At 38.9% G+C, this 26652-nt stretch overlaps 2 protein-coding genes across 4 annotated transcripts in view; one reads left to right on the top strand and one right to left on the bottom strand.

The window, feature by feature from the left end:
- Positions 1–24205, bottom strand: part of babam2 (BRISC and BRCA1 A complex member 2) — a 60106-nt gene extending 35901 nt beyond the window's left edge. Inside the window, exons 1-4 of the mRNA XM_068717873.1 lie at positions 24119–24205; positions 23649–23805; positions 21395–21471; positions 16777–16871 (exon numbers count right to left, since the gene is read on the bottom strand). Of these exons, the coding sequence (XP_068573974.1) occupies positions 16777–16871; positions 21395–21471; positions 23649–23785 (309 nt within the window). The 5' untranslated portion in view covers positions 23786–23805; positions 24119–24205. The remainder of the gene's footprint in view (positions 1–16776; positions 16872–21394; positions 21472–23648; positions 23806–24118) is intronic.
- Positions 24206–24422: 217 nt separating this feature from the next.
- rbks (ribokinase) overlaps positions 24423–26652 on the top strand; it is a 31362-nt gene continuing 29132 nt past the window's right edge. The window contains exon 1 of one of the 3 annotated variants that reach the window (XM_068717955.1): positions 24423–24493. The gene's annotated coding sequence lies outside the window, so the exon portion shown is untranslated. Of the gene's footprint in view, positions 24499–26652 lie in introns of all 3 variants that reach the window. The other 2 variants (XM_068717956.1, XM_068717960.1) reach the window with 2 other exon arrangements.

The following is a 26652-nucleotide window of genomic DNA, read 5'->3' as shown; positions in this document are numbered from 1 at the left end:
ATGTACACATTTGATGCATAAAAAAACAAAAGATGCAATAGTCGCAATCTAAGCTATTTGACAGTCAAGATCTAACGTTTGATGAAATAATCTGAAAAAAGAAAAGAAGAAATTCCTTCTACATGCCCTCTCGATCATTCTGTATGGAAGGAACATCTTTCTTCGGCTTTATCCACAGGGGGTAGATATCGAAGCCCTCAACAATACTCCCCGGATCACTCTGGACCTTGTAATCCAATTATTTTGACACAACACACTGGTTAAACCTGTGTCAAATGATTAAGCCTAAACTTGGCTTATGATAAAACCTGTCGTCTCTAATTCGCAAATCACTGATACTTCCCTTATTTGAAAAGAGCACATATCTGTAAGGGAAGCAACGTATAATCGTATTACCTTTAGATACTATTATTATTATTGATTCAATATCAATGTTAAAAACTGCACATTAAAAATATATTGGATTACCATTTAGCATCTGCGGTATTCATAGCAGTGTGTCCAAGCCAATGTTAAAAACACAGTCGAAATAGCACAGTTGGTTGACATGAATGTTACGGAACACACACATACACACACACACACACACACACACACACACACACACACGTGCTCCTTCTGTCTATTGATTCATTTACTCAAATTAAATGAATTTTAAAAAATGAATCAAATTATTTTTCTTCAAGGAAGATTAACTGATACATGGCCAAATATTTTAAACCGCTTTCTTGCAAAATAAGAAAACTTAAAGAAAAAGTCAAAGAACTTTACTTTGAAATCTACAGTGAGTTATGAACAACAGATATAGGCTACGTCCACAATAATATATTTTCATGCATAACTTCTGCCATGGTTCAACTAGCGTCCACACTACTGAGAGGTTTGAAAACGCTGCTGCTGACCCCGTCTTGGTTGAAAACTGCATTTGGAAATGCAGACACCCACATCCGGTTCCTCATTGGGTCGTATCAGTCACTACGTGTCCCTCCCTGTTTCGTCACGCCCCCATCACAGGACTTTTATGAAAGACAATAAACAACATCAGCCTCGACTGCCAGTAGTTAATTCAACACGGATAACCAATTACAGGCGGTGCTGACCATGTTGTGTATGCTAGCAGCTGCTGTGCAGTTAAATTCTGCAATTTTTTTGTGTTCTTCCTCAATAAAATGTTCTGCAAATAAGCAACCGACCTCAGAGTAGACAATCTGTACGCAGATGCCCATTTTACGTAAGTGGTCATATGACATGCATTTTCAGGTGTCTTAGTGTGGTAGGACAATATTTCTGAAATGGTGCTAAAACGCTTGAATGCATAGGGATTGTCTCTGATTTCTAAAATGCTGCACAGTGAAAACGTATTAGAGCCTTTACGTGACGGATAAACAACGCGAAAAAGCTAAATACTCGCCTGAGAACATTATATGTCTAGGGCTTTTATTGTGAAAGGTAAGAACGGGAAGAGTGGATCTGGTCTGCGCTGCCCTTGTCAAGGGTGAAAGGAGATATTTAGTTTGCTGGCTTGGTTCAGACTGCTGTTGTTTCATAAGGCGATACTCAACGTGATTGGTTGATGCCTTTATTCGCAGTGCAAAAAATCGAAAGATCTGCGTTGTTCTTCCGCAAAAAAAGGATGCCGCTTTTTCCCATTATATTTGTGTTGAAAAGTGCAAAAGTACTCAAGACAAAAACAACAGTTCTAACAATGTGCAAATTAATCGCACAAAAACAAAACACCCCTGGTGTGCAGTGTGGATGTGGCCTCAGAGTGAATCCAGGCTAGTGGTCTGAGGCTGCACCGGGGCACAGCAATACTTTGAGCTTTATGCTAACATCAGCATGCTAACATACTCACAGTAACAATGGTAACACGTTGATGTTTAGCATAAAGTTATAACGTTTTGCATGTTCACCATCTTAGTTTAGCTGATGGAAATGGCATTAGTTTTGCGGGTATATGGTCCCAAATCAAAGTATTGGACAAATCAATATTTTTTTTACCTCTAGATTAAATGCAAGAGGATCACCAAAGACATTAGATTGTACCCTCAAGGAAACTTGAATATCTGTAGAAAATGTCACAGTTGACATTTTTTTGTTTCATTCAAAACCACATTCCTCGTGTGGGGAACATGAACGGAATACAAATTTCAAGGCAATCCATTTTATAGTCAAATAAATTCACTCTGAATCACAAACTTCAACCTGCTGATGGCGCTACAGGAAAGGTCAGAGGAACACAACAGTCATTAGAGTATAACCTTTTGGGGGCAAATTCCACTGCCATCCATCCAACAGGTGTATAGATTTTTCAGTTTGAACCAATGTAGTAGACGGACAAACAGACTGGCAGCCCTAGAACCACACCATTGACACTGCTAATAACAATTGACCATGTAGTATTGTTTGAATATAGACAAAACTACTCTGTGTGCAATTTATTGCATCAAATTAATAGACATTTGTTATGAAACAGTGATTTCTGAAGTGTTGATGATAAAGGAAGAACTCAACAAAAAAAACGTGTTTTCCTTTAAGAACAAAATGTACACCTAAATTGGGCATCTTCACACTGAATAGACCCAAGTTGACAGAATTATGTCTTCTTGTGCCATCCGTCTGTACCATCTCTGATCCAATATTTATCGTAGGCCAATGAGAGAGGGACTGGCATCTGAAAATGCAAGATAATTATATAGGCCAAGAGAAGACATTTGTTTTTCGTCTTAAATATGATTTTTATAGATGCTGGCAACCTGATCCAATAAATCGCTGTCGACTTGAAAGTGTGAGGCATTAAAAAACTCCCAAGTATTAAATTAATCTCTGTTAGTCTTTAATTCAAGTGTGGGCTCACACCCTGTTTTGCCCCTGGAGAGTGCCAAGTCTAAGATCATGCTAAATTGCTCTTGTCATGTGTTTAAGACACTTGGCATTCTCAGCCCAGTGTTTTTTTTTTTTTACTGTGATCTGTGCCATTTGTGTCCAACACAGTACAACTTGTTGACAGAAATAGCACTTTTCTGACTACTTTGAATGTGGTTCAGTAACTTCTTTAGCCTAGTACCAAACACTAGGAGGGCTGATACTATTGTCTCATCTTAGTCTGGCACTTAGGCCTCCTGTTTTCTCCTAGCCATAAGCTGGTGTTTAAGAATCGCCAAACTCCTTTCCACCAGCCATCCCTGGTAGTAAACAATAGCCTGTCTGCTAAAAGCATTCACAGAGTTGTCAGTGAGCCCTGCCAATAATAAACTCTAATAAAAGCTGGAATGCATTATTCCCTACAGCGGGAAGGAAGCAGGAGCAACAGTTGGTATGCTATGCCCAGGTTGACATAATCCTGCTTTATAGGCCTTCTGAGGTCCATTGTTAGAACAGTAACAGGGGACGAGCTGGAGCAGCAAAGAGGAAGCGCTCACCAATGCTTGGCATTCAGGATTGCCAGGGGGTGACGTGAAGTCGGGAATGTTTTCTTTTCTTAAGCGGAATAGTGCTTAGATTGGCTTCACACTCAATTTTCTTAGTGAGTTGTCCTGATATCTAAACTACAAACAATGTCTCATTGTCTGAGGCACTTCTCTGAGGAGGCTTGATTTTCTAAGAGTAGTGGGAAAGTAAACAATTCTTTTCATCTAAGAGAGCAGGACGAATGGCAATCCAATGAAAAGGTGTTTGTCCTTCTGACTACACTTTCTAACATCCCTACCCTATCAATGGCACTCAGGACACGACCCATTGGCTCCTAATGAAGACATTTTAAAACAGGTCACAAATATACAGTTACGTTTGCTTGGCCCTGCAACTTTAAACGGAAGTTACTCAAACAGGAGAAATTTGTCGTTAGTTGTGGATTATCTTCAGTGGCAGATTAATATGCAATTTGTGATTGTAAAAACTAATCTACAGTGGCCACGCTCATGAAGGAACATGTCATCCAGTACAACGGTGTGGCTTACTGATGTGTTTTAGTACTCTAGTACTTTAGGAATCAGTTCATGATTTTGGTCTTTTCATGGTATTTGTTGACAATAAGAAACACAATGGGACATCATCACACTTTAATAGAATGTTTTAAGCCTGGCAACGTCCACATCCCAGATTTTACAAGACAACCAGTCAATACTCTTGAGATTTTGGAACATGCCCCCACTGCAAATAGAAAAGCCTTGACTAAATTAAAGGGGGGAAATAACAGTAGTACACTGGGGAGTTGGTCACATTCAAAATAGCCTCTTATACTAACCAAGATTATCATAAATTAGTTAAAGTATGGGTTTTTCCAGACAGTATATCTGTATTTTGTATAACCCTTGGCATGCAGAAGTATAACACATAAGACAAAAAGTCTTTGCACATGTTTAATATATTTGCAAGCACACACTAGAATGGCTTAATTCTCAAAGTGGATCTAGGTTAAGAAAATGTACAATATTTGGCAACTGGATTGCATGGCTGCATGCTCAAGGACCCCTCGTGGTTGCGATGACTCGCACATTCTAAAAACACCTTTTATTACCTGTTTGATACTGCCATTGACTGTCTGCTTATTTGTCACTCACAACTCTTAACTGGCCCCCGGCTGTTAGAGATCACTAGTGACAACACAGCTGAGTGCATCGCTGAACCCCAGCTGCAGAGACACAGCTGGTGGTAAACCACTCTCTTTTATTGTTTTGGATGGTATGTTTGGCTAACAGCTAACTGAACTACCAGTGCACAGACTGCTGAATACATCGCCGCCATTCAGCCGCAGCTACGAGGGCAGCTTGGCTTCTTGTTCGATGACTTCGAGCCAATTGCCTGCGTACATAGCTGGTTGTTATGAAGTTTGAATAATTTAGTTTCAAGACGCCTTCCAGTTGGTGTCTGGGGTGGGGGGGGTGGGGGGTAAATAATTGTGGGTTGTATCCCTTCAATCACACAATACAGCTGACACACCTGACAGATCTGCACTCTACTGAGTCCACCTTTCTAGTTGAAGATGTCTGTATATTGACACATTTTAATCCACTAATAATAATTAAATAGTGAATTAATTTATTTAGCTCTAAATTTAGTCAATTAATGGCTGTCCAGTTGGGGGAACAGAGCCAAACAACAACAAATCCAAACGATACAATAGAGACCATTTCTGGAGGTTCCAGCGTAGAGCCTGCCCCTATTCCACACAGCAAAGTACTTACCACTGATAAGTGGAAACATGTTGATGCTGTATCTAAAGAGGCCATCGAGGCTAACCCCAGGTCCCGGGCGCATACACACCCGGACTGAGAATGATGCTAAACACTGGGGAACTCCCAAAATGTTTAGTGCCTGCACGCATCACCGGACAAGTCTAGACCAGACAAATGATACATTATGCACAAAGAAGGGGACAGAGGGGCAGACAAATAGTATTATTAGGCGAGTAAAAAAAAAAAGGTATACTTAACCTTATCTTACAGTAAAAGACAGATAGTATTTAGTGTTCTCTGGCCTATGTACTGGCACATATAAGTCTGTATCAATGAAGTATCACAAGAAGCAATGTACTTTAAAGGGCTACAAAATGTCTCCATATGTAAGTAGTACAGTCTGTTTTACTTCAAATGCCATGTATTAAAATATGAAATAAATATAAGAGTAGGCTTATAACTGGGGGATAATGTAGCTAAAGTTTGTATTATTATTATTATTATTTATAATAATATATAATATCGGAATGTTGTCACATTTTTTTTATTTTCCTCCCAGTCAAAATAATATTCATCAAGTCACAAACTGCCAGTGTTGTCCTAAAATCTTGCCAGCTAGCTTAGTTACTAGCATTTATTGCTAAAGGAAAAAGACCTGACAAGCAGCTTCAAATGTACAGACACACACAGAAGCCGTATATCCATGTATACCCATTGAGTGTTTCAATCAACAAGTTTGGAGTGAGAAAACTCAATCTACAAAGAAATGTGTTCATAGGTTGGTGCTAAAAGCTACGCTTCACGCATGAATGTAATTCACCAGTAAACAATAGAAGAGTAACCGGAAAGTAAACAAGACGCCTTGGCCATATAACCATCTACGATAGAAAAATGGAAAGAGGTCTTCAGAAATATGTTTCAATTGGGCACGTTTTAATTGTTCTTTGATGTCAGCTAGTATTGGCAATGTTGATGCTGTCCGGAAACGAAGACAAGCATTTGCACATTAGAGAAATATCTGAGAAGACAGCAAAAAACAGCCGATCAGTTATGTCAGTTAAATATTTGCTATGAACTCATTCGGCAAAAGTGTTTCCATATCCCATTTAGTGCATCAACTCTTTTCTGACAAAGGCAAAAACCACCTCATGCGAGCGTCAAAACTGTGAAAGTTTAATCAAATTCTGTCGCTCCCGAAGCTTTTCAAATACATTACATTACATTACGGCCATTTAGCAGACACTTTTATCCAAAGCTACTTACAATTCAGTATCTATCTACACATCATAGACGCAGCTACGGGAGCAATTTTTGGGGTTAAGTGTCTTGCTCAAGGACACATTGACGTGAGAGTAGAGCAGGAGCCGGGGATTGAACCACCGACCCTCTGAGTGAAAGGCGGCCCTGCTCTCCACTTAGTCACAGTCACCCAATACCTATACCTTCAAAATGTTCATATATTTAAGTGAATGGGAACATGGCTAATGTTGTTGAACTAAACTGACAAACAATGCTGATAATAAAAAAAAAAAAAAAAAAATCTAATGGAATGATTCAAGATTTGAAAAACAATTGTAATTGTTTTGGCATTAATAAAAGTAAGGAAATATATTAAGAAGTGTTTATTTATTTATTTTTTGTTAACATTTGCCATAGAATGGTATCTCATATTGTTTTGTTTTGCACAATTGCAATACTTTAACTCACTGAACATATGTGGGTGTGTACGGTGTGTCTCACAAATCTCAAGAGGCAGACACTTTATGATTACATCAAAATCACAAAATGAAAAAAGCAAAAACAAGCAAAATCCACCATCATAACTATCATAACCAGACATGCTGCATATACATGTGTGTATATACTGAATTGAGTACTAACTTATTTTTACTTCAAACACAAATATCATTTAACGAAAATATTTGTATAAAACGGTTGGTTCAAATTAAACTCTATAGTCATCATTTACAAAATTTGGGAAGAAAAAAATTACCTTGTTATGCAACATACATATTCTACTTAAGAGATTTAAGTAGTATTGCTCCCCACCTTCCTCTTCCTCCTATCTGGCCTCTGTCTTTGTCATTTCCTCTTGCCAAACTCCTCTCCACTGGGCTTTATCACGATTAGCCTTGTTGTATCGAAGAGGGTGTGTTGCCACTGATAAGCCATAGTGGAAACAGTGTGGAAATAGATCAGTAGATCAGTTGCCACAAATAATGAACATTATAACCCCCTTAAAGATAGGATTTAAGCCAAGCCGATATATCAGTCGATATTAGCCAAACTAGGTTTGAGGTAATTTAAACACAGCATTACATAGTTTGTCCATCAGAGAGAGTGCCGACAAGGTAAAATGTTCTGCTTAGTATGTTAGTCACAATCAAAAAAGACAAAACAACTAAGGTATCTGTATCAAGATCATTTGTTGAGGGTTACTAAAAATAAATAGACACCAGCCAATATATCATAATCAGATTCTTTAACCTCCCAAATACCAACATCAGCTTAAAAAATCTTGAATCGGTCTAGCTGTAAGCATGCTTGAGTGAAGTACTTGTCAAATTGTCAAACAGTGTCTGAAACCCACTAAACAACCCCCTTTCAAGGTCGGAAAAACAATAGTTTTGGTATGGGTACGGTCACATTACACTTCCGCCACATGAATATTGGTTGGTCAATAAATTATAATGAAGCCCACTTGACGAACAACTTCAAGAATATGTTTTTCCTGTTTGGGTGCGATCTCCATCCTGTCCCAGTGAACTGGCAGTTGAGACCCTTAGAAACACTCGACCATGGAGATGTACAGGAAACAGCCAGCCAATTGAAACACTGATGCTCTGTGTTTGTAGATCGAGAAGTTAATAATTAAATCCATCGAGGACGTCATGATTTTGTTTATTTTATTTTTTTGTCTGTAATCAGCAGGATTACAGAAAAACTACTGGCCCTCTATTTAATGAAACTTGGTGGAAGGGTGTAGCATGGGCCAAGGAAGAACCCACTACACTTTGGAATGGATCCGGATCACGGGGCAGATACACAATTTGTTTTTTACTTTCATTAACATTGCGAGATAGGGCATGGCCTTGGCGGACGTCTACGCTTTCCAAGTTCTGACATGTTTCACCACCACGTTTAGTAATTAGCGCAAATATCACACCACCAGACTACAGACTGTAGCATCTCCTTCATACACTATACTTTGCGATTGCTCTGATCAATATCTCTTCATCTCTCAACCATGTCACAATAATGACATTGCGTCCTTTTACGCAAAACAAAATTGTACAGGCTTTTTCAACTGTGACCATTCACAAGATGTATAAAACCTTTTCTCTTTAGATAAGGTTGGGCGACATTTTGTACTAGTTTCAGGCATATCCCGGCCTTGGGGGGCTGTTGTATTAGATGGTGAGTCCTTACTGAAAACTGAGTTGGACTACCCTGGGCTACCCTGCACTAAGCCTAGACTGCGATGGTCCAACATCATTCATTTAGTTCCCATGGTAAAATCAACATTGCATGTTCTATACTATTTAAAACTTTACAGTCTCTACATGTTCACCACAGTTAAGTAATCCCTCACACGCTGCCTTTTAACTGCCAACTGGAACAAATTAAATCTTTACTTTAGAGAGCTATAAATGTGTCAGAGTGGTTAAGTAATGATTAAAGTTACAATTCGAGATTTATTTCCGTTTTAAAAAGGAACAACGGCTCCCTCTCTGCCCAAAATAAACCCATTAGACCGGCAGATGCCTTTCCGCAAGCCCTACCAGCATTAGATTCATCAAGCTAGAGCAGGGTTAAGATGAGTGGTCAGTTAAAAACAAGTCTTATATATCAAAACACTCTGAGGTAGGGGGCTGCCCTGGTGGCCAATTAGCCACGATCTGGATGCCATTTAGCCTGCATTTGCACTTACCAGTGAACCCTTGCACCATAGCAACAATGCAACAAGGAACCTCAATAAATTCGTGGCAGACCTTGCTCATATTCCACGGCTCATGGAACTGTTCTGCAATAAAAGGTATATTTGAGGGACATGTGGCCTCTCGTCATTCAGTTGGGGTATTCAAGTCTTTTCCATACTCATGCCTTGTGGTTGAAATGTTTACTGGGCTTTTCCTAATAATCACTTTATCATCAAGGTTTGAGGATTCATTGTTGTTGCAGGAGTTTTGGAAGGTCAAAATAATATCCGAATCCTATGAGAATGTATATTAGACATATTATTTCAGACATATATGTAATATTACTGTTGAAATGTACAATAAATTATAACACAAAACAAGGTAAGAAAGTGCTCCATTACCAAGTCTCTGACAAATACTGTATGTTATCAGAGTTTTACCTGAAGGTAATCTCTACAAACAGATTCTGCATTCATTGGCAGAATCTTGCATCAAAATTGAATCTGTAGGCCACGGACACAAGATTTTGGTATTGAAAGCGTTCTGGTTTTCGGCAGGTAAATGGCTAAAGAGGCAGAATGCACTGGCCGAAATGCCGATGATTTCTAACGATGATTTAGCTTTGTAACAGTTTAAAACCAGTTTGTAAACTGGCTACTTGTTAAACAATGTAGTTACACACACGTTGTCTTTCAACTCCAACACCAGCCTCGCACCTTAAGTTGCTGAGATGGCCCCAGATATCCATTGGCTACACTGGAGCCCCAGATATATAGCCCCTTGCCCCCAGAGGCTTATCACTGTCAGACCGATAGACGATGGGTGATGATGAGATCGGCTTGAAGGTAACAAAGTCCATCGGGACACCAGACCAATTTCCTGTAGTTCATATTTACTGATAATAACTACATTACTGGGATACACACAACTAGTTTATCACTCTAATCATTACATTCAAAAGTATTTTTGTATTTAGAATTAACACAGTTTTCCACTTATGGTAATTAAAGCTAAAGATAACAGATATCCTCTTTATTGATTACGTCGACAACTCTCAGTCTCTCCTTTGGGAGCCGAGCTAATGTTAAAAAATTCACAGACCATCATCGACCATCATCACAGACCATCATCGACCAAAGTGTTATATGGTCGATGGACGTGATAATAAGACTGTAAGACGAGTCCTCCTCCTCCTCCTGGTAGTGGTTCCTCTTGATCACTGACCATGGCTTGCAATTCACCTAACCCAGACAATGGTTTAATTTTGTAGTTTGGCTAACTCACAAAATAAATGTTGATGCAGCTTACACAAAATCTAAATATGAGAACTTGCAAACAGCTTTGATCTGGCTCAAACCCAAACCATGCTGAAAGTCAAAACGTAACATAAACTTAAAAATAACATTTCCAATATGGACGCTGTACCATGCAGGGTTGACTGTGGATGTATCATGTTTAAGTCCTGTCATTTTTTTACATTTCTCTGTCTAAACAGAAGCATGGATAACTAACCTACTCGAGGCCTGGTGACAGCAGGGAAAAACAACGAAGCCAAACAGAGCAGCTAATGATACCCCTGGCCGGCTGTAAACAAGAGCTGTGTGTTGCTGAGACATCAAGAATTCAACCAGCCATTGACAGAGGACCTAAAATTAGCCTAATGTTTACCCCCCAATGGATAGCAAAGCCTAGAAACATATTGCTTGTGAGGGCCAAAACTGAAGTGTACTTATTTCCTATGGATTTGATCTATTAACAGCCTTTTCATCACCTGTAGCACACAATAACATTCTTATTGTCATTAATTAGCAGAATCATTGTATCAATACACTTTGTCCCTTTGTTATGAAAAGATTTTTTCTAAATTCACACTGCCAGTGCTGATGGTAAACAGTTCTCACAGGATATGGGGGAAATTAAGGACTTGCTGGGAACTGAGCGTTTTTAAGAGTTAGAGGGGGTTGTACTTACTGAAAATGTACAGGAAAAAAAAGGAGTAGGAGAGGAGGATCTCAGGCTGAGAGACAGATGGAGGAGGATTATGAGAGCATGAACAGCAAAACACGTCGAGAATATGAGGAAAATAAACATGCGTCTGGGCGGCCGAGCACTGGCTCAGCAGAGGTACTTCCCCTTATGTGCACAGCTGGATTTTGCGAGACGGTGAGCAATACTCCCCTCTCTTCTCCCAGACTCTGACACAAGCAGGGGAATTTAGCTTCTATGTGCCAGGCGGCTTCAAAAATAGCACTGGATAACTGCATGGTAGTAACTTAACAACAAGGAAGTGCTCAATAGACTGCAGATCTCTGCCGAGGCCTAATAATCTTCCTAGTGTACACTGTACTGATTTGATTAACAGCCAATGGACATTCATTTCCTAGTCAATATTACACAAGGCATTTTATTTGATTAGTTTAGAGCCAAGCAGCAACCTCCTGGTCTGAAAAGTGGTGCCACTGCAAAAGTGCCTCAAACTTGCATTCTTTCTAATGTCCATCAGGGGGCAACTCCTCTGATTGCAAATAGAATTCTATGAGAAAATGACTCTACTTCTCACTTGATTTACTACCTCAGTAAACATTGTAAACATGGGTTTACACTAGTTTTAAGTAAGTTGGGTGCCCTATATGTTGTGAAACAGAAGTTAGGGTGTAGAGGTCTGGGTGGTGGATGGACGTGTACCACAACGGACTTTCATGCAGGACACGGGAGTTCTAGTCTGTCACAGACTTGTGTTTTAGTTGTCTAACCCTAACCGAATCGAAGCAATATTTTACTTGCCGATCTTTCCCTAACCTTAGCTATACCATAGTTGTCATGTTCAAACATATGGGTGTTTGGCATAACTTGTGACAGCTTAACAGCTTTTGCATGCACATCCTCCATTATAGTGTTATGGAGTGTTGCCTAAATGATGGCGGGATGCTGAATACTGTAACTTGTTTTAACATTCTCTAACTTGTTTGTTTACCATTTTTTATTGTACATTTTCATATTTTCTACTTTTAAAATTGTATTTTACTATTGCACTATGTTTATATGTTTATATATATGTCACGCATCAATCACCAGGGCAAATGTCTTGTATGTGTAACATAAAACGTTTCTGATTATGATTTCCATAGCTGTCTATGTCCGATACACGCGTTTGTTTTGTTAGTTTTTTCCTTCTATTATTTTTGTGCATGTGTCTGTGTATTTACTCATTTTTATTATTTGTATTAATAATTTATTATTTTGTAATGCTTTCTTTTATCATAGGGGTTTATTATCAGTAATATGTTATAAAAAAAACTTTCATCATCACTATTTTACTTGAAGTACATTTGTATCGCATTTTTTCATATGAATTTCACGCACAAATGCAAAATCTTTATGTATCTGACAATTGCACTGTAAATTAAGAATCATCTGTTTTTCAATAAAACAAAACAAAAAAACTTTTTCAGAATGCAACTGTACAATAACAAATCATGACACCAAACCTTTGCTGAGCTGCATATCAGTCTTCAGATTCAGTTACAGAGATGGTTGCAAAAACATTGAGTCTGTTTAGTGATACTGTAAACAATTGTAACCTGTAGATCTGTGCATAATCAGAAAAGATCATTGAGATGCCATTCAGTTAGCTTAGCTCCCAAAGACTCCACCAAGTAAATAAAACGGCCTTTTATCACTAACATTTAAGCTTCTGTGACAAATTTCTACGTTTGGGCAGACAGAGATGTACATTTTGTTGTTGCTACATTTGACTTAAAATGGCGTATAAAGTATTGAGAGGAACCTAAGTGCCTGACAAGAAAGAGCATACAAAAATAAATGAGAGGTTTTTGTAACAAGACCAATGTTTTCTTTGATTATGCTGGAGATGTGTTATTCCTAGATTTTAGCATACCTGTGTTAAGTAACCCATTTGTAAAATTACCAGAACATGTTTACAGAGTATTCCTTTCTACCATTGAAACAGAAATAGCAGGATCTGACCATTAACATAATTGTTAAGCATTGCAAATTAAGTGTGATTACAAAATGCATGCACATTATCTGGAACTGACAGTCATGTCGTAACCACTTTTAGTGGTGTGGCAGCTTGTAATACCATACAAACATTAAAACCACACCCCATTTGAGACTAGACAGTGCTGATGCAATCAGTCCTAGAAAACCAGTTCTCATACTAGACATACAATTATTTAAGTCTAGATACTTTTATATCAACATTTTCTGGTTAAAGTTAAAAGTTATGTCAACATTGGAAACAAAGATGTTAATGTTAAAAAAGTTATACAAACTAAGATTCTATGGATTTCCCCTGCAGGTACATTTCCTGGAAGCCTAGTATTATCAAGGACGTTAATGCCAACCATACAAGTGCTGGTTCACATGCATGTCAGTGTTCTAGTCCAGACCACCTAAACCGAGACCAAGTCATTACCAAGTGTATTGAAACTGACACAAGAGCAGACCAGTGCGAGTCCCACACTGTATGACGCACTTAAATGTAGAACATACAAAACACACATTTAAACTAATCTGAAATATCCACTTTGGTAAAAGTGGAGATGAAGATTCCCATTCATTCACCTCTTTTATTGCCATGTACACTGTATGTGAATGTATAAGTGTACCATGTGAAATGGTAAAATAATCAAAAGGCATTGCAAGAGCTGAATTGTATGTGGGAGAAGTTCCATTTGTTTTCTATGAGCTATCAAAGTAATGATGTTAACAAATAAATCAGACAATGCACAGGCACTTTAGTGATATACCCTATCTTGAAATAAAGACAGATCTCGAGTTCTACAACACTGACTCATGTCCGACACAAACTAGTACAGTCCCTTTATCCTGTTTAGGCTAGCTTGCCAGAGATAATCAGATGTGCAGATAACTAGTAAGTCAAAACAGAGTTTATGGCATTATTAAATACAACAGACAATTATTGCGACATTTCTAGCTATCTAACAGTGAACACACACGGTTGCTAGTTTGCTTTAACAAATACCCTTTTCCTACCAAAAAAAGAGATAAAAATAGGTGATTAACTTCTTTCTTATTGCCAGTAGACAAGTATGTATTTCTGGTTCTGAAAACAGTAGAAAGCATCATGCAGGCCAGTGGAAATGTTACGCCGGTTACTACTTTTTATCCCCACCAGCAGGATCAGACGATCGGTCACGTGCGTACCTCTGTGTCCGTCCACGGTTAATCTCGCATTCTGCTGCATTAAACTGCATACTATTTTGGGTGCCCAGTCATTGGCTAAATGCTCAAGGACCTCCGACTCACACTTTTTCTTTTATTGCCTGTTTTATACTGCCTGCCGACTCCTCACTCACTACTCTTAATCTAGTGATAACACAGCTGAGTGAGTCTCTGACCCTCTACCTCAGACATGTCAAACTCAAGGCCCGCAGGCCGGATCCGGCCCGCCATGTCATTTAATGAGGCCCACGAATCTGGCAGCAAAAAAAATTTATAAAAAAATATATATATATATATTTTTTTTTTTTTAATTAAAAGTTAGACTTGAAAATAAAAATATCCCCATTGTCGAAATGATGAGATAGAAAGTCGAAATGATGAGATAGCATGTTGTCTGTGTGCCGACATATCACAACAGGTGGACAGGAGAGGCATCAGCTTGTAAAGCGGTTTTCCAACAAGTGACTGAGTTGAAAATGATCGACAAATAATCCCAAAATGTCCACGAAGAGAAAAATGTATGCAGAGGGAAGAACATTTAATGAAAAATGGGAAAGCGAATACATGTTTGAGCTTCAAGGAGAAAAACCGGTCTGTCTTCTGTGTTATGAGGCAGTGTCTGATGAAGGAATAGAGTTTACGTCTGCATTTTGACACCAAACACGGAGCTAAATTTAGCCTCCAAGAAAAAAATTGAATTGTCCAAGAATTAAAAGGCAGACTGCAATCAAAGCACAATATATTTATAAAAGCAACAGCCCAGTGCATGCTTAAAGGTCTGTGCGCAGGTGAGCTCCGACCAGATACAGACTTTTACAAATGTCAGTTTGTGAAGAAACACCATCGCAGACCGAGTTCAGGAACTAGCAGACAATCTAACAACACGGCTAGCCGAAGAGACGAGCAGGTACTTGTCTTTTTCATTAGCTGTTGATAAAAGCACAAACAACACGGATACAGAGCATCTATCAGTGTTTATAAGAGGCTGAAGACAGACCTGACTGTCAGTGAGGAGCTCTTGGATGTAGCTGCATGAACGGGACGACGACGACGAGGAGGAACATTAGTGATGCAGAGAGAGGACAAAAATAGCTTTGAACAAAGTTAATGTAATAACTTGTGTTTGATCATATTTGTCTTTGTTATTTTCTTTAAGTTTGATCTTTGATAGAGTAATGTGGGTTTTTTAACCCTAAATTAAAAGGATTTATGTTATAATAACAGAAATGTGCTGAAATATAATTTTACATGTATATAACTGCATGTACAATCGTTTTATACTTGAATAAACAATAATCAAATGCAGAGACAGTTATTTAACAATATGTTAGGGAGTAGTTACAGTTATACAGTCTTACAGTTACAACCGGCCCTTTGAGGGCGACTATGATGCTGATGTGGTCCGAGATGAAAATGAGTTTGACACCCCTGCTTTAACTGCTACTCTGCGCCAAGACACACAGTCGAGGTATAACACTTTGTGTTTGGCCAATAGCTAACAAAATGAATTGTGTTTGGCTAACAGCTAACGGAACTACCAGTACTGCTGCGTACCTCTCGGCTGTTGCTCTGCGGCTCACTTCTATTGTTAAGAACAGTGTTTGGCTTACCACTTACGGCTAACAGAACTACCAGTGCACACACTGCTGTACCTCGGCCATTGACTGCATACATCGCCGCTTGTTTTAAAGTTTGAACGAAGTGTGTTTTATGACGCTTTACAGCCCATTGGTAGCGTACATCACTGATAGTTAGTCAGCTCACTTTTATTGTTTTGTAAGGAGTGTTTGGCTTACTGCTAACAGCTAACGGAGCTACCAGTACACACACTGTACCTCGCCACAACTCAGCTGCTGCTAAGCGACCAGAAAGATTGGTAAGTATAATTTAGTTTTTATCAAAAGTGTATGACGTGTCTTATACGACAAACTGATGATGATGACAGTCATAGCATCGTGCCGGAAAGAGGCGAAAATGAGCGTATCCACCCGTGTCATGTTTCATGTCATGTTTCCATTGCTGCCGATCGGAGATGGAGCGGATAAACACCCGTGACTACTGCAGTGTCATTTGTATCGGGACTGAATGCTGATTGTAACCTTTCCCACTGAAGACAAAAGCCAGATGTTAGAGGGGTTTTTTTGTCCAGTGGGAAAGCAGCTTAAGTGTGTATGTGGCACTGCTTCAACTCCCTCCGGCTACTGGGATCAGTGAAGTTATGATCGGCAATTTGACGCATCTGTCTGACATTTAGGACCACATAAGAGAACCATGCAATGTGGCAAATGAATGAAAAGCTCTGGCTTTTAACAAGTGGAAAAGAACAAAAACAAATCATGTGGTAAATTTGTTTTTCTTGTGCAAAAGAGTAGTCAAATAAAGCATATACATGCAATGTAGAATAAACCACATGTCTAATACATTAAAGAAAAAAAAAAAAGAATGATTCTCACACGAGTGTAAATACTCACCGGTAGTTCCGAGGGTTCAGGGAGAAACTCGGCATCCTCTCCAAAAATAAAATCTGGTGGCAATTCTGGATACTGTGCATTGAATATGATATCCCCTGGGAGGAAAGAAGGAAAAAACGATCAGCTGATTGAAGACTGATATGGAGAACATGAATTCAAAAAGTTGACTTTGCTTGCATGTCATTGTGTGCTATAAGATGACCTCAAAGTCTCAATGGATCAAGCTAACTTTTATCTCATATGAGCTCATTCAAAAAAAAAACTCCATCTTAACATGTCATTTTGTGTCTAACTAAGCCCTAATATGTCAACAAGTGAAAAAATGTGTCATTCTTTTATTATATGAACATGGCAATCTGCCTTATTCCATCTAGTTTCAAGATATAGAGAGTGTTTTTTTTTCGATCGCAGCTGAAACAAGGGAAAATGCAGAGGGAACACTTTGACATTATCTTCACCTCGACAGGTAATAACTTCTTGAGGCGGCCGTTTGTTTTTGTTGGAGCGGCTGCCGTACCAACAGTAATGAAACTAGACATGTACCATTGAAGCCACTCAAATCCTGCCAAACAGGTCTGTCTTGTAAAGATAATTGCAGATACTTTTAAAATAGCATACAATAAGCGATGCAAAAATCATATATGGTTCTTGTTTGTTTTTGTTTTTTCTGATCTGAAAAGAGTGAAACCAAAAGGTACTAAAACACTACAATTAAAAAATGCATTTAGAGAAAAAAATAAAGAAATAAAACTACAGACTGTAAAACCCCTTTGCCGACGCAAACGACAAGACCATCATATAATATGACCACATAACACGCTGCTTTTGCAGGTACACAATGTTCTGATATTATGTTACACAAGCCCATTATTGTGCTGCAAGACTGTTCTGTTCCGCTTTTTCGCTGCTCCAGCCACAGCAAGAAGCACACACATGGAAGTATTTTTTTTTTTTGAGAAAGGAGTCAAACGAGGAGTCGAGAGGACGGGCTTGTAAATCTGTTTGAAACCACTGGCAGTCTGTCAGAGATGTGCTGGCATGGCTCCAGAGGGAAAATGAAGGTCTTGCAAGTGCAACCTTTACAGGTTACATGGACTTTTAAACACCGCTTTGTTCATACAGACGGCGAAGAAAAGTATAGTCTGGCCGCCGCATGCCGTGCCTTTCTCAAAGTCTCGCTTCTATTTCAGCAAGACTTTTTTTATTTTTATTGAGGTCATAAGGGCTTAATACGAACAACAACAAAGGCCACACATTGTAGTTTAGCTGTGGCAGTCACAGCGGTGAAGTGGGAGGGGGCTGGGCTCACATTAATAGCACTTAGCTATTACACTGTGGAGAGTACACCGTGTCTTTTTGCACACTATCAGCAGGCAGGTCCACGCATCCCTGATTAAACGAACGTTCTTCCTCAGGCCGCAGCACAAGAAGGTACAGCGACTAGTGCAACAGCTGCAGAAATGTCACATTCCACTGGCCTGTTTCTGGTAGGTTTTTTGGTCCGGTTTCAGGTTTCTTCCTAAACTACGATAGATACATACTATACTCTAATGGAAGGGTAAAGAAAGGGTTGATTACATGGCTCCATCACAATATAGATGTAAAACCCTAATATTCCACCACAAGATAAGATAGAACTTTATTAGTCCCAAAGGAAATTATTGTGCCAGATCAAAGATTCCAACAGAAGAATAAGAAAAGAACTGAGTAAAAAATATAAACATGTACAACAATAGAGTGATACAAATACAAAAAATACAATAGCAATAAGAGTGAGGTAAAAATAGTGAATACTATTCAACAAAAATAGAAAAAGCAAACAGCAACAAAAGATTAGTACCAGTGCCTATTACAAACTAAAATACAAACGTAATGTTATGCGTAATGTTGACAATAATATTGACAATAATATTGAAAAGTAATAAAAAGTTGTCCGATGTTCATAGAAGTACTTCTTGCATTATTCCTGTGCTGCGTATTCTTAAACCTTACATCTACACGTGTCTAGAGTTTAGTTACATCTTGACAGAGGTCTTTTCAGCCCAGACAGATATTTTGAGCAGATTTTGCTAAATAAGCAAAGCATACTTCCCTTTTGCTAAACTTTTTTTTTTTTCACGAAGCAGGGCCACAATTACTTTATCGACAGCTAAAGGAAACGTCATACACATTTCTCTTGCATTTCATAATGTTCCCAAACTGCAGACACAAGCCCCATCAACTGCAGCATATTTTTTACTTATATTTATTATCTTGGCCTGCACATTAACAGGCTTCCTTTTTCAAACCCACTGAAATGAGAAGACATCTGTTTAAAGAACTTTCTGTAACTCACCAGCCACAAAAAGCGTCTTTTACCAATTTAGCTGACAGATCCACCATTTACCACCATTCTCCTACGCTGCTCCGTCACTATGGCCTCTCCCCACTTCCTGCCCCCTTTAGCTCTGGCTGATTGAAAGCGCATCACCTTCGTGCCAGAACGGAAAAGTCACGAGTGCTCGAATGTAACGGACATTCATTTAGCTTCTAGTTTAGACCTTTTTTGCGGAACGCAAGCACATATAATTCAAATCACCGGACAAACACACTCTTTTCAATGCCCTGGACTTATAACTTGATCGTTGACAAACCATTGCCGTGTGAAAGTTGACAGGCGATAACTGATCTTTTCAGTACGTGTGTGTACATAGAGATCCGACATGGGTCTTGTGAGTCACCATAATTCCAAAAAACACGGAGTAGAAAACATTCAAAACCATGATTATAATCACATAAAAATGTTTTGATGTTGCCCATTGGGCACTTCAGGAGGAACGCTCAGACGGCAGAGTCTCTGATGTGGGGACTTGATTCAGATGTGAGAGAGCCTTCCAGTAAAAGTTCAACAAAGGCATGTTTACTGGTATTATTTTACAGATTAAGCGTCACCAAAATAACAATACTATTGGGTTTTTTTGTACTTGAAGGATTCCTGTGGGTGCTTTCGGTCCTACTTCTTGCTAAACATTCCTATGGTGCCGTTCCGTTAATTGTGTCTTTTGTCCAAGTGATAGAGTGTTTACATGGTGTTTGTCATTAGCAACCCTCTTTCTGGTCAATTTACGGCCTTGTCAGGATATTTCCACTGTCTTCATTTAACCTGTGCATAATTCTTGTGATTTAAAATGTCTTTTAATTAAAAAGTGTCCTGAACGTGTTGGCTTCATTTATCCACTTGGGTTGGAGACCTGAAACCACCAGTCATCTTCAAAGTGGACCTCTCGAAATTAATCAAGGTTGGATTGAAATGTTTTCCCTAAAATCAAATTAATTCAGCGCTGGTCGTTTTCTTTTTTTTCAAAGTGCATGCACATTGCTCGTCTAGACAATGAATCAATTAACCTGAGCACAGAGGGAAAGCTGCAAATTGAAATGCTGTTAGCACTTACATTTTACAGAACAAACAAATGGAATCAAAATGAACTAAATTGTTCAGTCAGCCACGCTTCCTTAATTTGTGTTTGCTGTAAATCAATCTGGGAACATATTGAAGGATCAAGACTGAAAAGCCTTAGTTGACCCCTAGTTCTACTTCTTGTACTACTACGTTTTTGTAGTTTCTCTCCCAAAACTATTTTCACAAAAGTCAACAATGAACGATATCTTTCAAAGACCATACTCTTAGCAACAGTGTGCATGTGCCTGGGAGAAAGAGTTGCCAGTGCTCGTGTCAGCTCCTCTCCCTCCGGTGCCCATCTGGGTCTAATCCACTTTAAGGTTCTACATCGGATTCATCTCTCCACATTAAAGTTTTACCCGTAGTAGACGACAAATGCGACCGCTGTGCACAATCCCCAGCTGACCTGAAGCACATGTTCTGGTCATGCCCTAAATTGATACGTTTCTGGTGCCCCTTTTATGAAATGGCTTCTGAAGTCATTGGGGTTGGAGGGCCTACCTGGTGTAGCTATTTTTGGAGTGCCCGGGTTAGATGAAGCCTCCACATTGAGGCGGCTAAGCATAATTGCTTTTGGTTCTCCTCCCCGTCGAAGAAGAATATTACCTCTTTGGAAGTCCTCTGCACCCCCTTCATCATCATTCCTTATGCAGGACATGATTCATTCTTCCAATTCCTTAAAGTGGGAAAAAAAAATCTAATCTGCCATTCGATGAGCCCAGAAATGTTACTGTACCTGGCCCTCTCATCTTATTATGACCAACTACCAGTGCTTCACTATGATTAAGACCGCTCGTAATACATGTAGTTTAATTAGATGCTGTGTATTGTTGTATACTATTATACTTAAGGCATATGGGACTTCATTTTCTCCAACTGCTAAAATGTAAAAGTATGACTTGTGCAAACAGAAATGACGTCTAACAATTCATTTGTGAATGGTGCTTAGTACTTGATGTCCCCGAGGTTTGTACTTTGTGTTCGGAGCATTGGTTGGGTGGGAGGGGTTCTGGGGTCACATCTGATATATACGTATGTTTTTGTACACCTAATGTTCCTTCCAATGACATGTTATAGATAAAAAGACAACAATACCAACAACTCTTCAACACAGGATTAGTGAGTATTCAACCAACGTCAGAGACTAAACTGATCAGATTCAATGACTCATTTACTCACATTTCAGGGTTTCTCCAGCGTAGGGGATGTGAAGTTTGAAGCGATCACAGCAGGGACCAGGGGTCAGAGATGTACAGCTGAACATGGGAGTTAATGGAAACAGCAAAAGACATAATCAATGGAACAGTCTGAGAACAGTGAGCATCAGAAAGTTTTAGGTTTGATTTAAAGCACATCGAGTGTGATGCTGCAAACTTAAAATCGTGTTCTCAACAGCGACAAACCGCACCACTTTCTTTTTTATGTCAAACCCTTTTCTATACACGAGTCACTTTTAGAACTCGAGCTGCCTGAAATGTCAGCTGGCTGTCATGTTCCTCCAATAATGCAGCGTTCACTTTATATGAGAAGAACGTGGAGCTAAGAGATGGAAAGAATGTATCGACCTAAACTTGTTAATGCGTTTAACTTTTCCAAATCAACTTCACGACTGACGTTTTAAAAGGATTTAGGTTATGCCCATTTATTTTCTCCCAATCAACCGGCATGCACCTCTTGGGGGGTTACATTAGTGTGATTTTTAATTTTTTGTAACATGAAATCATGAATAATAAAATGAAGGTGTACTGCTGAGACGTTTGGTAGTGACAGTGAGAAGTATAGAGAACATTTTTCTTTTTTTAAGTATGTGTATTCAGAAAATCTAAGGAATCCAGTTCTGTACAAAAAAATATTTTTTTTGTATTTTGTATAATTTGTATTTATGTCATTAATGTTTTAACCTTTGGTTTGGCAATGGGGGAGGGTTGAGGGGGAGGGGGCAGAGGGGAAAAATATTAAAATGTGGAGAGACACTCATTGTGTTATATTTCTATGTTTCTGTACATGTAACGTTGCTTCCAATAAAATATTATTGAAAAATAAAAGTCAACAATAACAACTCATCAAATCTGTGGAATCCAATTCTGCTAAAAAAAATATGAATATCCATTAAAGCCACCATGTGGGTACATTTTAAACCTTTAGCACAGAGCAGTGGAGGTGGAATAAAAAAAGATTTAAACAATGCAAAGACCGCACCATTTCCCTCCGGGATTGTCTAATTTCCTGGTAAACAGAATTCTCTTACTAGTTTGTCATCAATAGCAACCGTCACTATTAAAACCAAACTTGATCACCTGTAGTGTTTGAAAGGCAAATCATTCAAAAAGCACATTTGATTACAAAGACCAAATTCCATTGAATGATGAGGGTCAACACAACAGCCACAACAGGGAGGGACTGTACAGAACTTTCTTTACATCTTCAGCCACCAGTAAGTGTGATGGATCAAATAACAAAAAAGATTGGTGATGTTGTTGTAGAAAATATGTACAAGAAAATATCTAGTTCTTTCATTTAAAAAAGGGAAAGGTAGAAGGCTGTGTAGACAAAAATAGAAAAACTCAAGGAGCATTCTGGTACGAAGATTAAACTGAGGAAGTTGTTTTTGGAGCAAAGGAGGAACGATTAAAACTCTGTGCTCAGCTTCAATCTGGAATATTTAAAATCACAAACCAAGCCAGAGATCTAGGTGTAGTCATAAAATCAGACCTGCATGTTAACAGCCACATTAAGACAATTACAAAGTCAACCTATTATCACTTTAAGAATATATCAAGGATTAAAGGATTTATGTCTCAGCATGATTTGGAAAAACTTGACTTGACCACTGTAACGGTGTCTTTACAGGTGTCCCTAAAAAAGTCAATCAGACAGCTGCAGCTGATTCAGAACACTGCTGCTCCAGTCCTCACTAAGATCAAGGAAGTGGATCACATCATTCCAGTTCTGACGTCTTTGCACGGGCTTCCTGTCTGTCAACAAATTGATTTCACAATACTACTGTTGCTTTTTAAGCTTTAGCTTAAGGTTTAGGGTTTAAATACATTTCTGATGTTCAGTTACAGAGCTCTCAGGTCGTCTGGGACAGGTCTGCTGTCTGTCCCTTAGAGACAAAACTTAACATGCAGAAGCAGCGTTCAGTTTTTGAGCACAAACTGTTGGAACAAACTCCAGGAAAAGTGCAGGTCCACTGCAACTGTCACTTCTTTTCAGTCGAGGCTGTAGACGTTTCTGTTTGCCGCTGCCTTTTATTAAATCATTTCTGACACTGCAACTTATATGTGTGTATTTCATACCTGACTTATCCTATTTTAGCTTAGAACATTTTTTCTTGTATCATTTGAATACAGCATCGCTGCAGTGCAAACGTTAGGGCTACTGAATGCACGCCGCTGTGTTTGTTTCACATGTGTCCAAAACTGCTCCTCACCCAGTTTTGATGTCCGTGACACGGAGACAGTTCGTGGAGTCGAGTCCCACACGGCCATTTCGCACAACGCTGGACAGCAAGGGCCGCAGCTCGGGTGAAATCCGGTGCAGTGCAACCTCAGGGGACATGTTGTTCATTGTATCCACTGTTGAGGAGTCTGTGGAGGTACAGCAACAGTTCAGGGAAATGCTTTACGTAGCATTTTACAATTAGAAAACATGTATTGATACTGGAGACGACACGAGCTAACATATATATACGTATACGTTAACATAACACACGGTCATTTTGAGCTGTCATGTCAGAATTGAGTTACTGTAAATGCTCGCCAGCTTGGTATCGTTAGCCGTTGTTAGCTTACCACGGAATCGAGCGTCAAAGTGACACAATTTGAGCAACTAGCTTAGTCAAAAAAAATATTTATTCATTATTGTCCATTTAGATACAACATGCGGTGTGAGTTAGAGTACCTGAAAGAGCTGAAAATCATTAAATTTAAGCATAAACTCCAATGTTTACTTCATGCTCTCAAAATTTCCGGTACATGTTGTTTGGGTCCTATTGATAGCCCCGCACTTAGCCGTCTGTAATAATGCCTGTGTACACAGTGAGTGTTTTCACTCCCTGCGCCACATTTTCTCATTATATATAACTAATAAATAATGTGTATTTTGACGTAATTATACATAAACAATTATAAGCAAGAATACATTTGTATTCCAATGATTTAGTGTAAGCAATTGATCTGGCAACACCTGTGACGTTAGCCAGCTGTCATATTGCACTTTGGCCGTCTGCTGGGTGTTGAGTTAGAACTGGTTACTGCTGCAAGAACACTTTTGAATGTAAGGTAATTTTTGTGTCGCATTTCTCAACAACAGTTTGTCTCAACACACTTGATTTGACTTTAGCGTTCGTATTAAGCGGGGTCATTCCACTGTATTCCACAGTGTTCCTTCATCTCCACAGTTGAAAATGATGTTTCACACGTAACGTTAACTAAATGAGTTGCTGAAAAACATCTTAATATTTCCTTTTTGTGGTATTGTGAAGTTTGTCTGACAGCTATACGTACTTTCTTGTGAAATAAGGATTTGTGTGCATACTGTACAACAATAATACTACCAGTAGGAACTCCACTTTATCAGTAGTAAGACTATTAACACTAAATTGGATTACATCATAGAGGTAAATACATCAACAATTCAACACTCAACTGTTTTTCATACAAAGTATTTTTTATTTAAAATACTTTAGTAATCACCCATTTTAATACACAAGTCGCCCACATATGTGAGGAAGAACCTACTCAAGCACTATAACTACTTATATATGTGTACGCTTGTATACATATTTACAAATATATACTCATATATGAGTAAAAGTTGATATTACGTAAACCCTAATGAATGAATTTTCCCCTTAAACCCTGTGTTTCTATTGTTATATTTCCCTTCCTTGTAATTATACAGAATTAATAAATCAATTAACCCAATTGATTTATCCAAAAAAAACCACTTAGAATTTGATGTGTATGACTACCAGAATCCTGCAAAATGAGGAAAATATATGCCTAAATATATTACAGACATTAGGGGTAGGTGGCTGTTTGGCATTTATGTTCTTGTATGTGTCATTAAAAAACAAAAAAATAGACACATTCAAGGTGTCATTTCATATGACACCTTGAATGTGTTTGTCTTGTACAAAAAGAACAAATCGTACCTGGAAAAAATCTAAATGTGAAATAAGTACAAAGGCATAGAATTATATCAATGCGTGCAGCAAGACCAGTGGTGTTTCCACAGGAGGGCAATGGGGCTGATTCACTACTGGGAAATTCCACCGTCATGGGGGTGATTCAGAATAAGTAACAATACCCGTGGATGATGAAGTATCCATTGGAAACAGCAACCGTAAAATATGTAGAGCTGGCTATCATCCAACCATTACCGGTGTACTTCATTCAATGACCCGAGGGGTCATGTTATTGGTTCAACGTTTTGCTACAGTTATCTTTTGAGTATTCTGAAATGGTTAGGAGAATACGACAATGTGAAACTAAGTGTGTGTGCGTTTGGGTGGACTGAGTATATAAGGAGTATTTCTGTGATTATAGCCATTACCTAAGCTCCGTCTACTTCTTTTTTTAACCATAAATGGTCATATCATTGTAATAACAATCATTATCCAGCCTAACCAGACATAGGCAAAATATGTAATCTTACATGTTTTTTTAAATGGCTCCAACAACAAAATTTTCTTGTGGAATTTGCTTATGGCTCAGTCTAAATTGTTTAACCCACTGTGCACAACTTTGATTAGCATTCAGACTAAATTGTTTCAAACACATGAATGTAGCCTTTTGAGAGCACGCTTTGTTAATTCCACCCCAAAAATGCAAGTGTCAACTCTTTAATCATCTCCTAATTCATGCATTCGTATTCATTAAGGTCTGTGTGTACAAACACATATTCAGGTTGGTCTGCTTGATCGTGAATCCACCCTCAAATTCAACAAGAGAGGGAGAATTTTAAGAGGGCCCCTTGCTGATTTCAAGTGGTTGGACAATGCAGATCCCATAATATTCTCCTGCAGTGGAGACGCTGAGGGTTTTCTGGGCGAGCTTTTCATGCCTGCCGAGGGAAGACAATATGCTGCGAGATGTGGGAAGAGAGAATTGAGCCATCCTGCAGCCAGCGGCCAGGCTTTCCAAGTCCTCCACTGCCTCGGCAGAGATTTGAGGAGATTAACACACTAGCATTAGCTGTGATACAAGCCGAGGATTGAATTAATTATAGACTTTTGCTGGGCCGCGGTGCATTCACGTGGTGTAGCATTGAAATGCCCGCCCCCCCCCTCCACCCCACCTCCACCCCCAATAAGATTGGAACCCGTCCAACTCAGCCAGCGATGAATGCTCTATTTTTACCTTCTTCCTTGTTTCAGTCAAGCTCATGCTAATGTGGGAGATAAATAATATCAAGTGATTTTTTTTTGTCTT

This window comes from Cebidichthys violaceus, unplaced genomic scaffold (assembly GCF_023349555.1).
Source record: "Cebidichthys violaceus isolate CVI_PGR_0920_01 unplaced genomic scaffold, fCebVio1.0.p SCAF_22, whole genome shotgun sequence".
NCBI classification, from domain to species: domain Eukaryota; kingdom Metazoa; phylum Chordata; class Actinopteri; order Perciformes; family Stichaeidae; genus Cebidichthys; species Cebidichthys violaceus.
The sequence above is the reverse complement of the archived record's forward strand: the minus strand, read 5'-3'. Positions and strand labels throughout refer to the sequence as shown.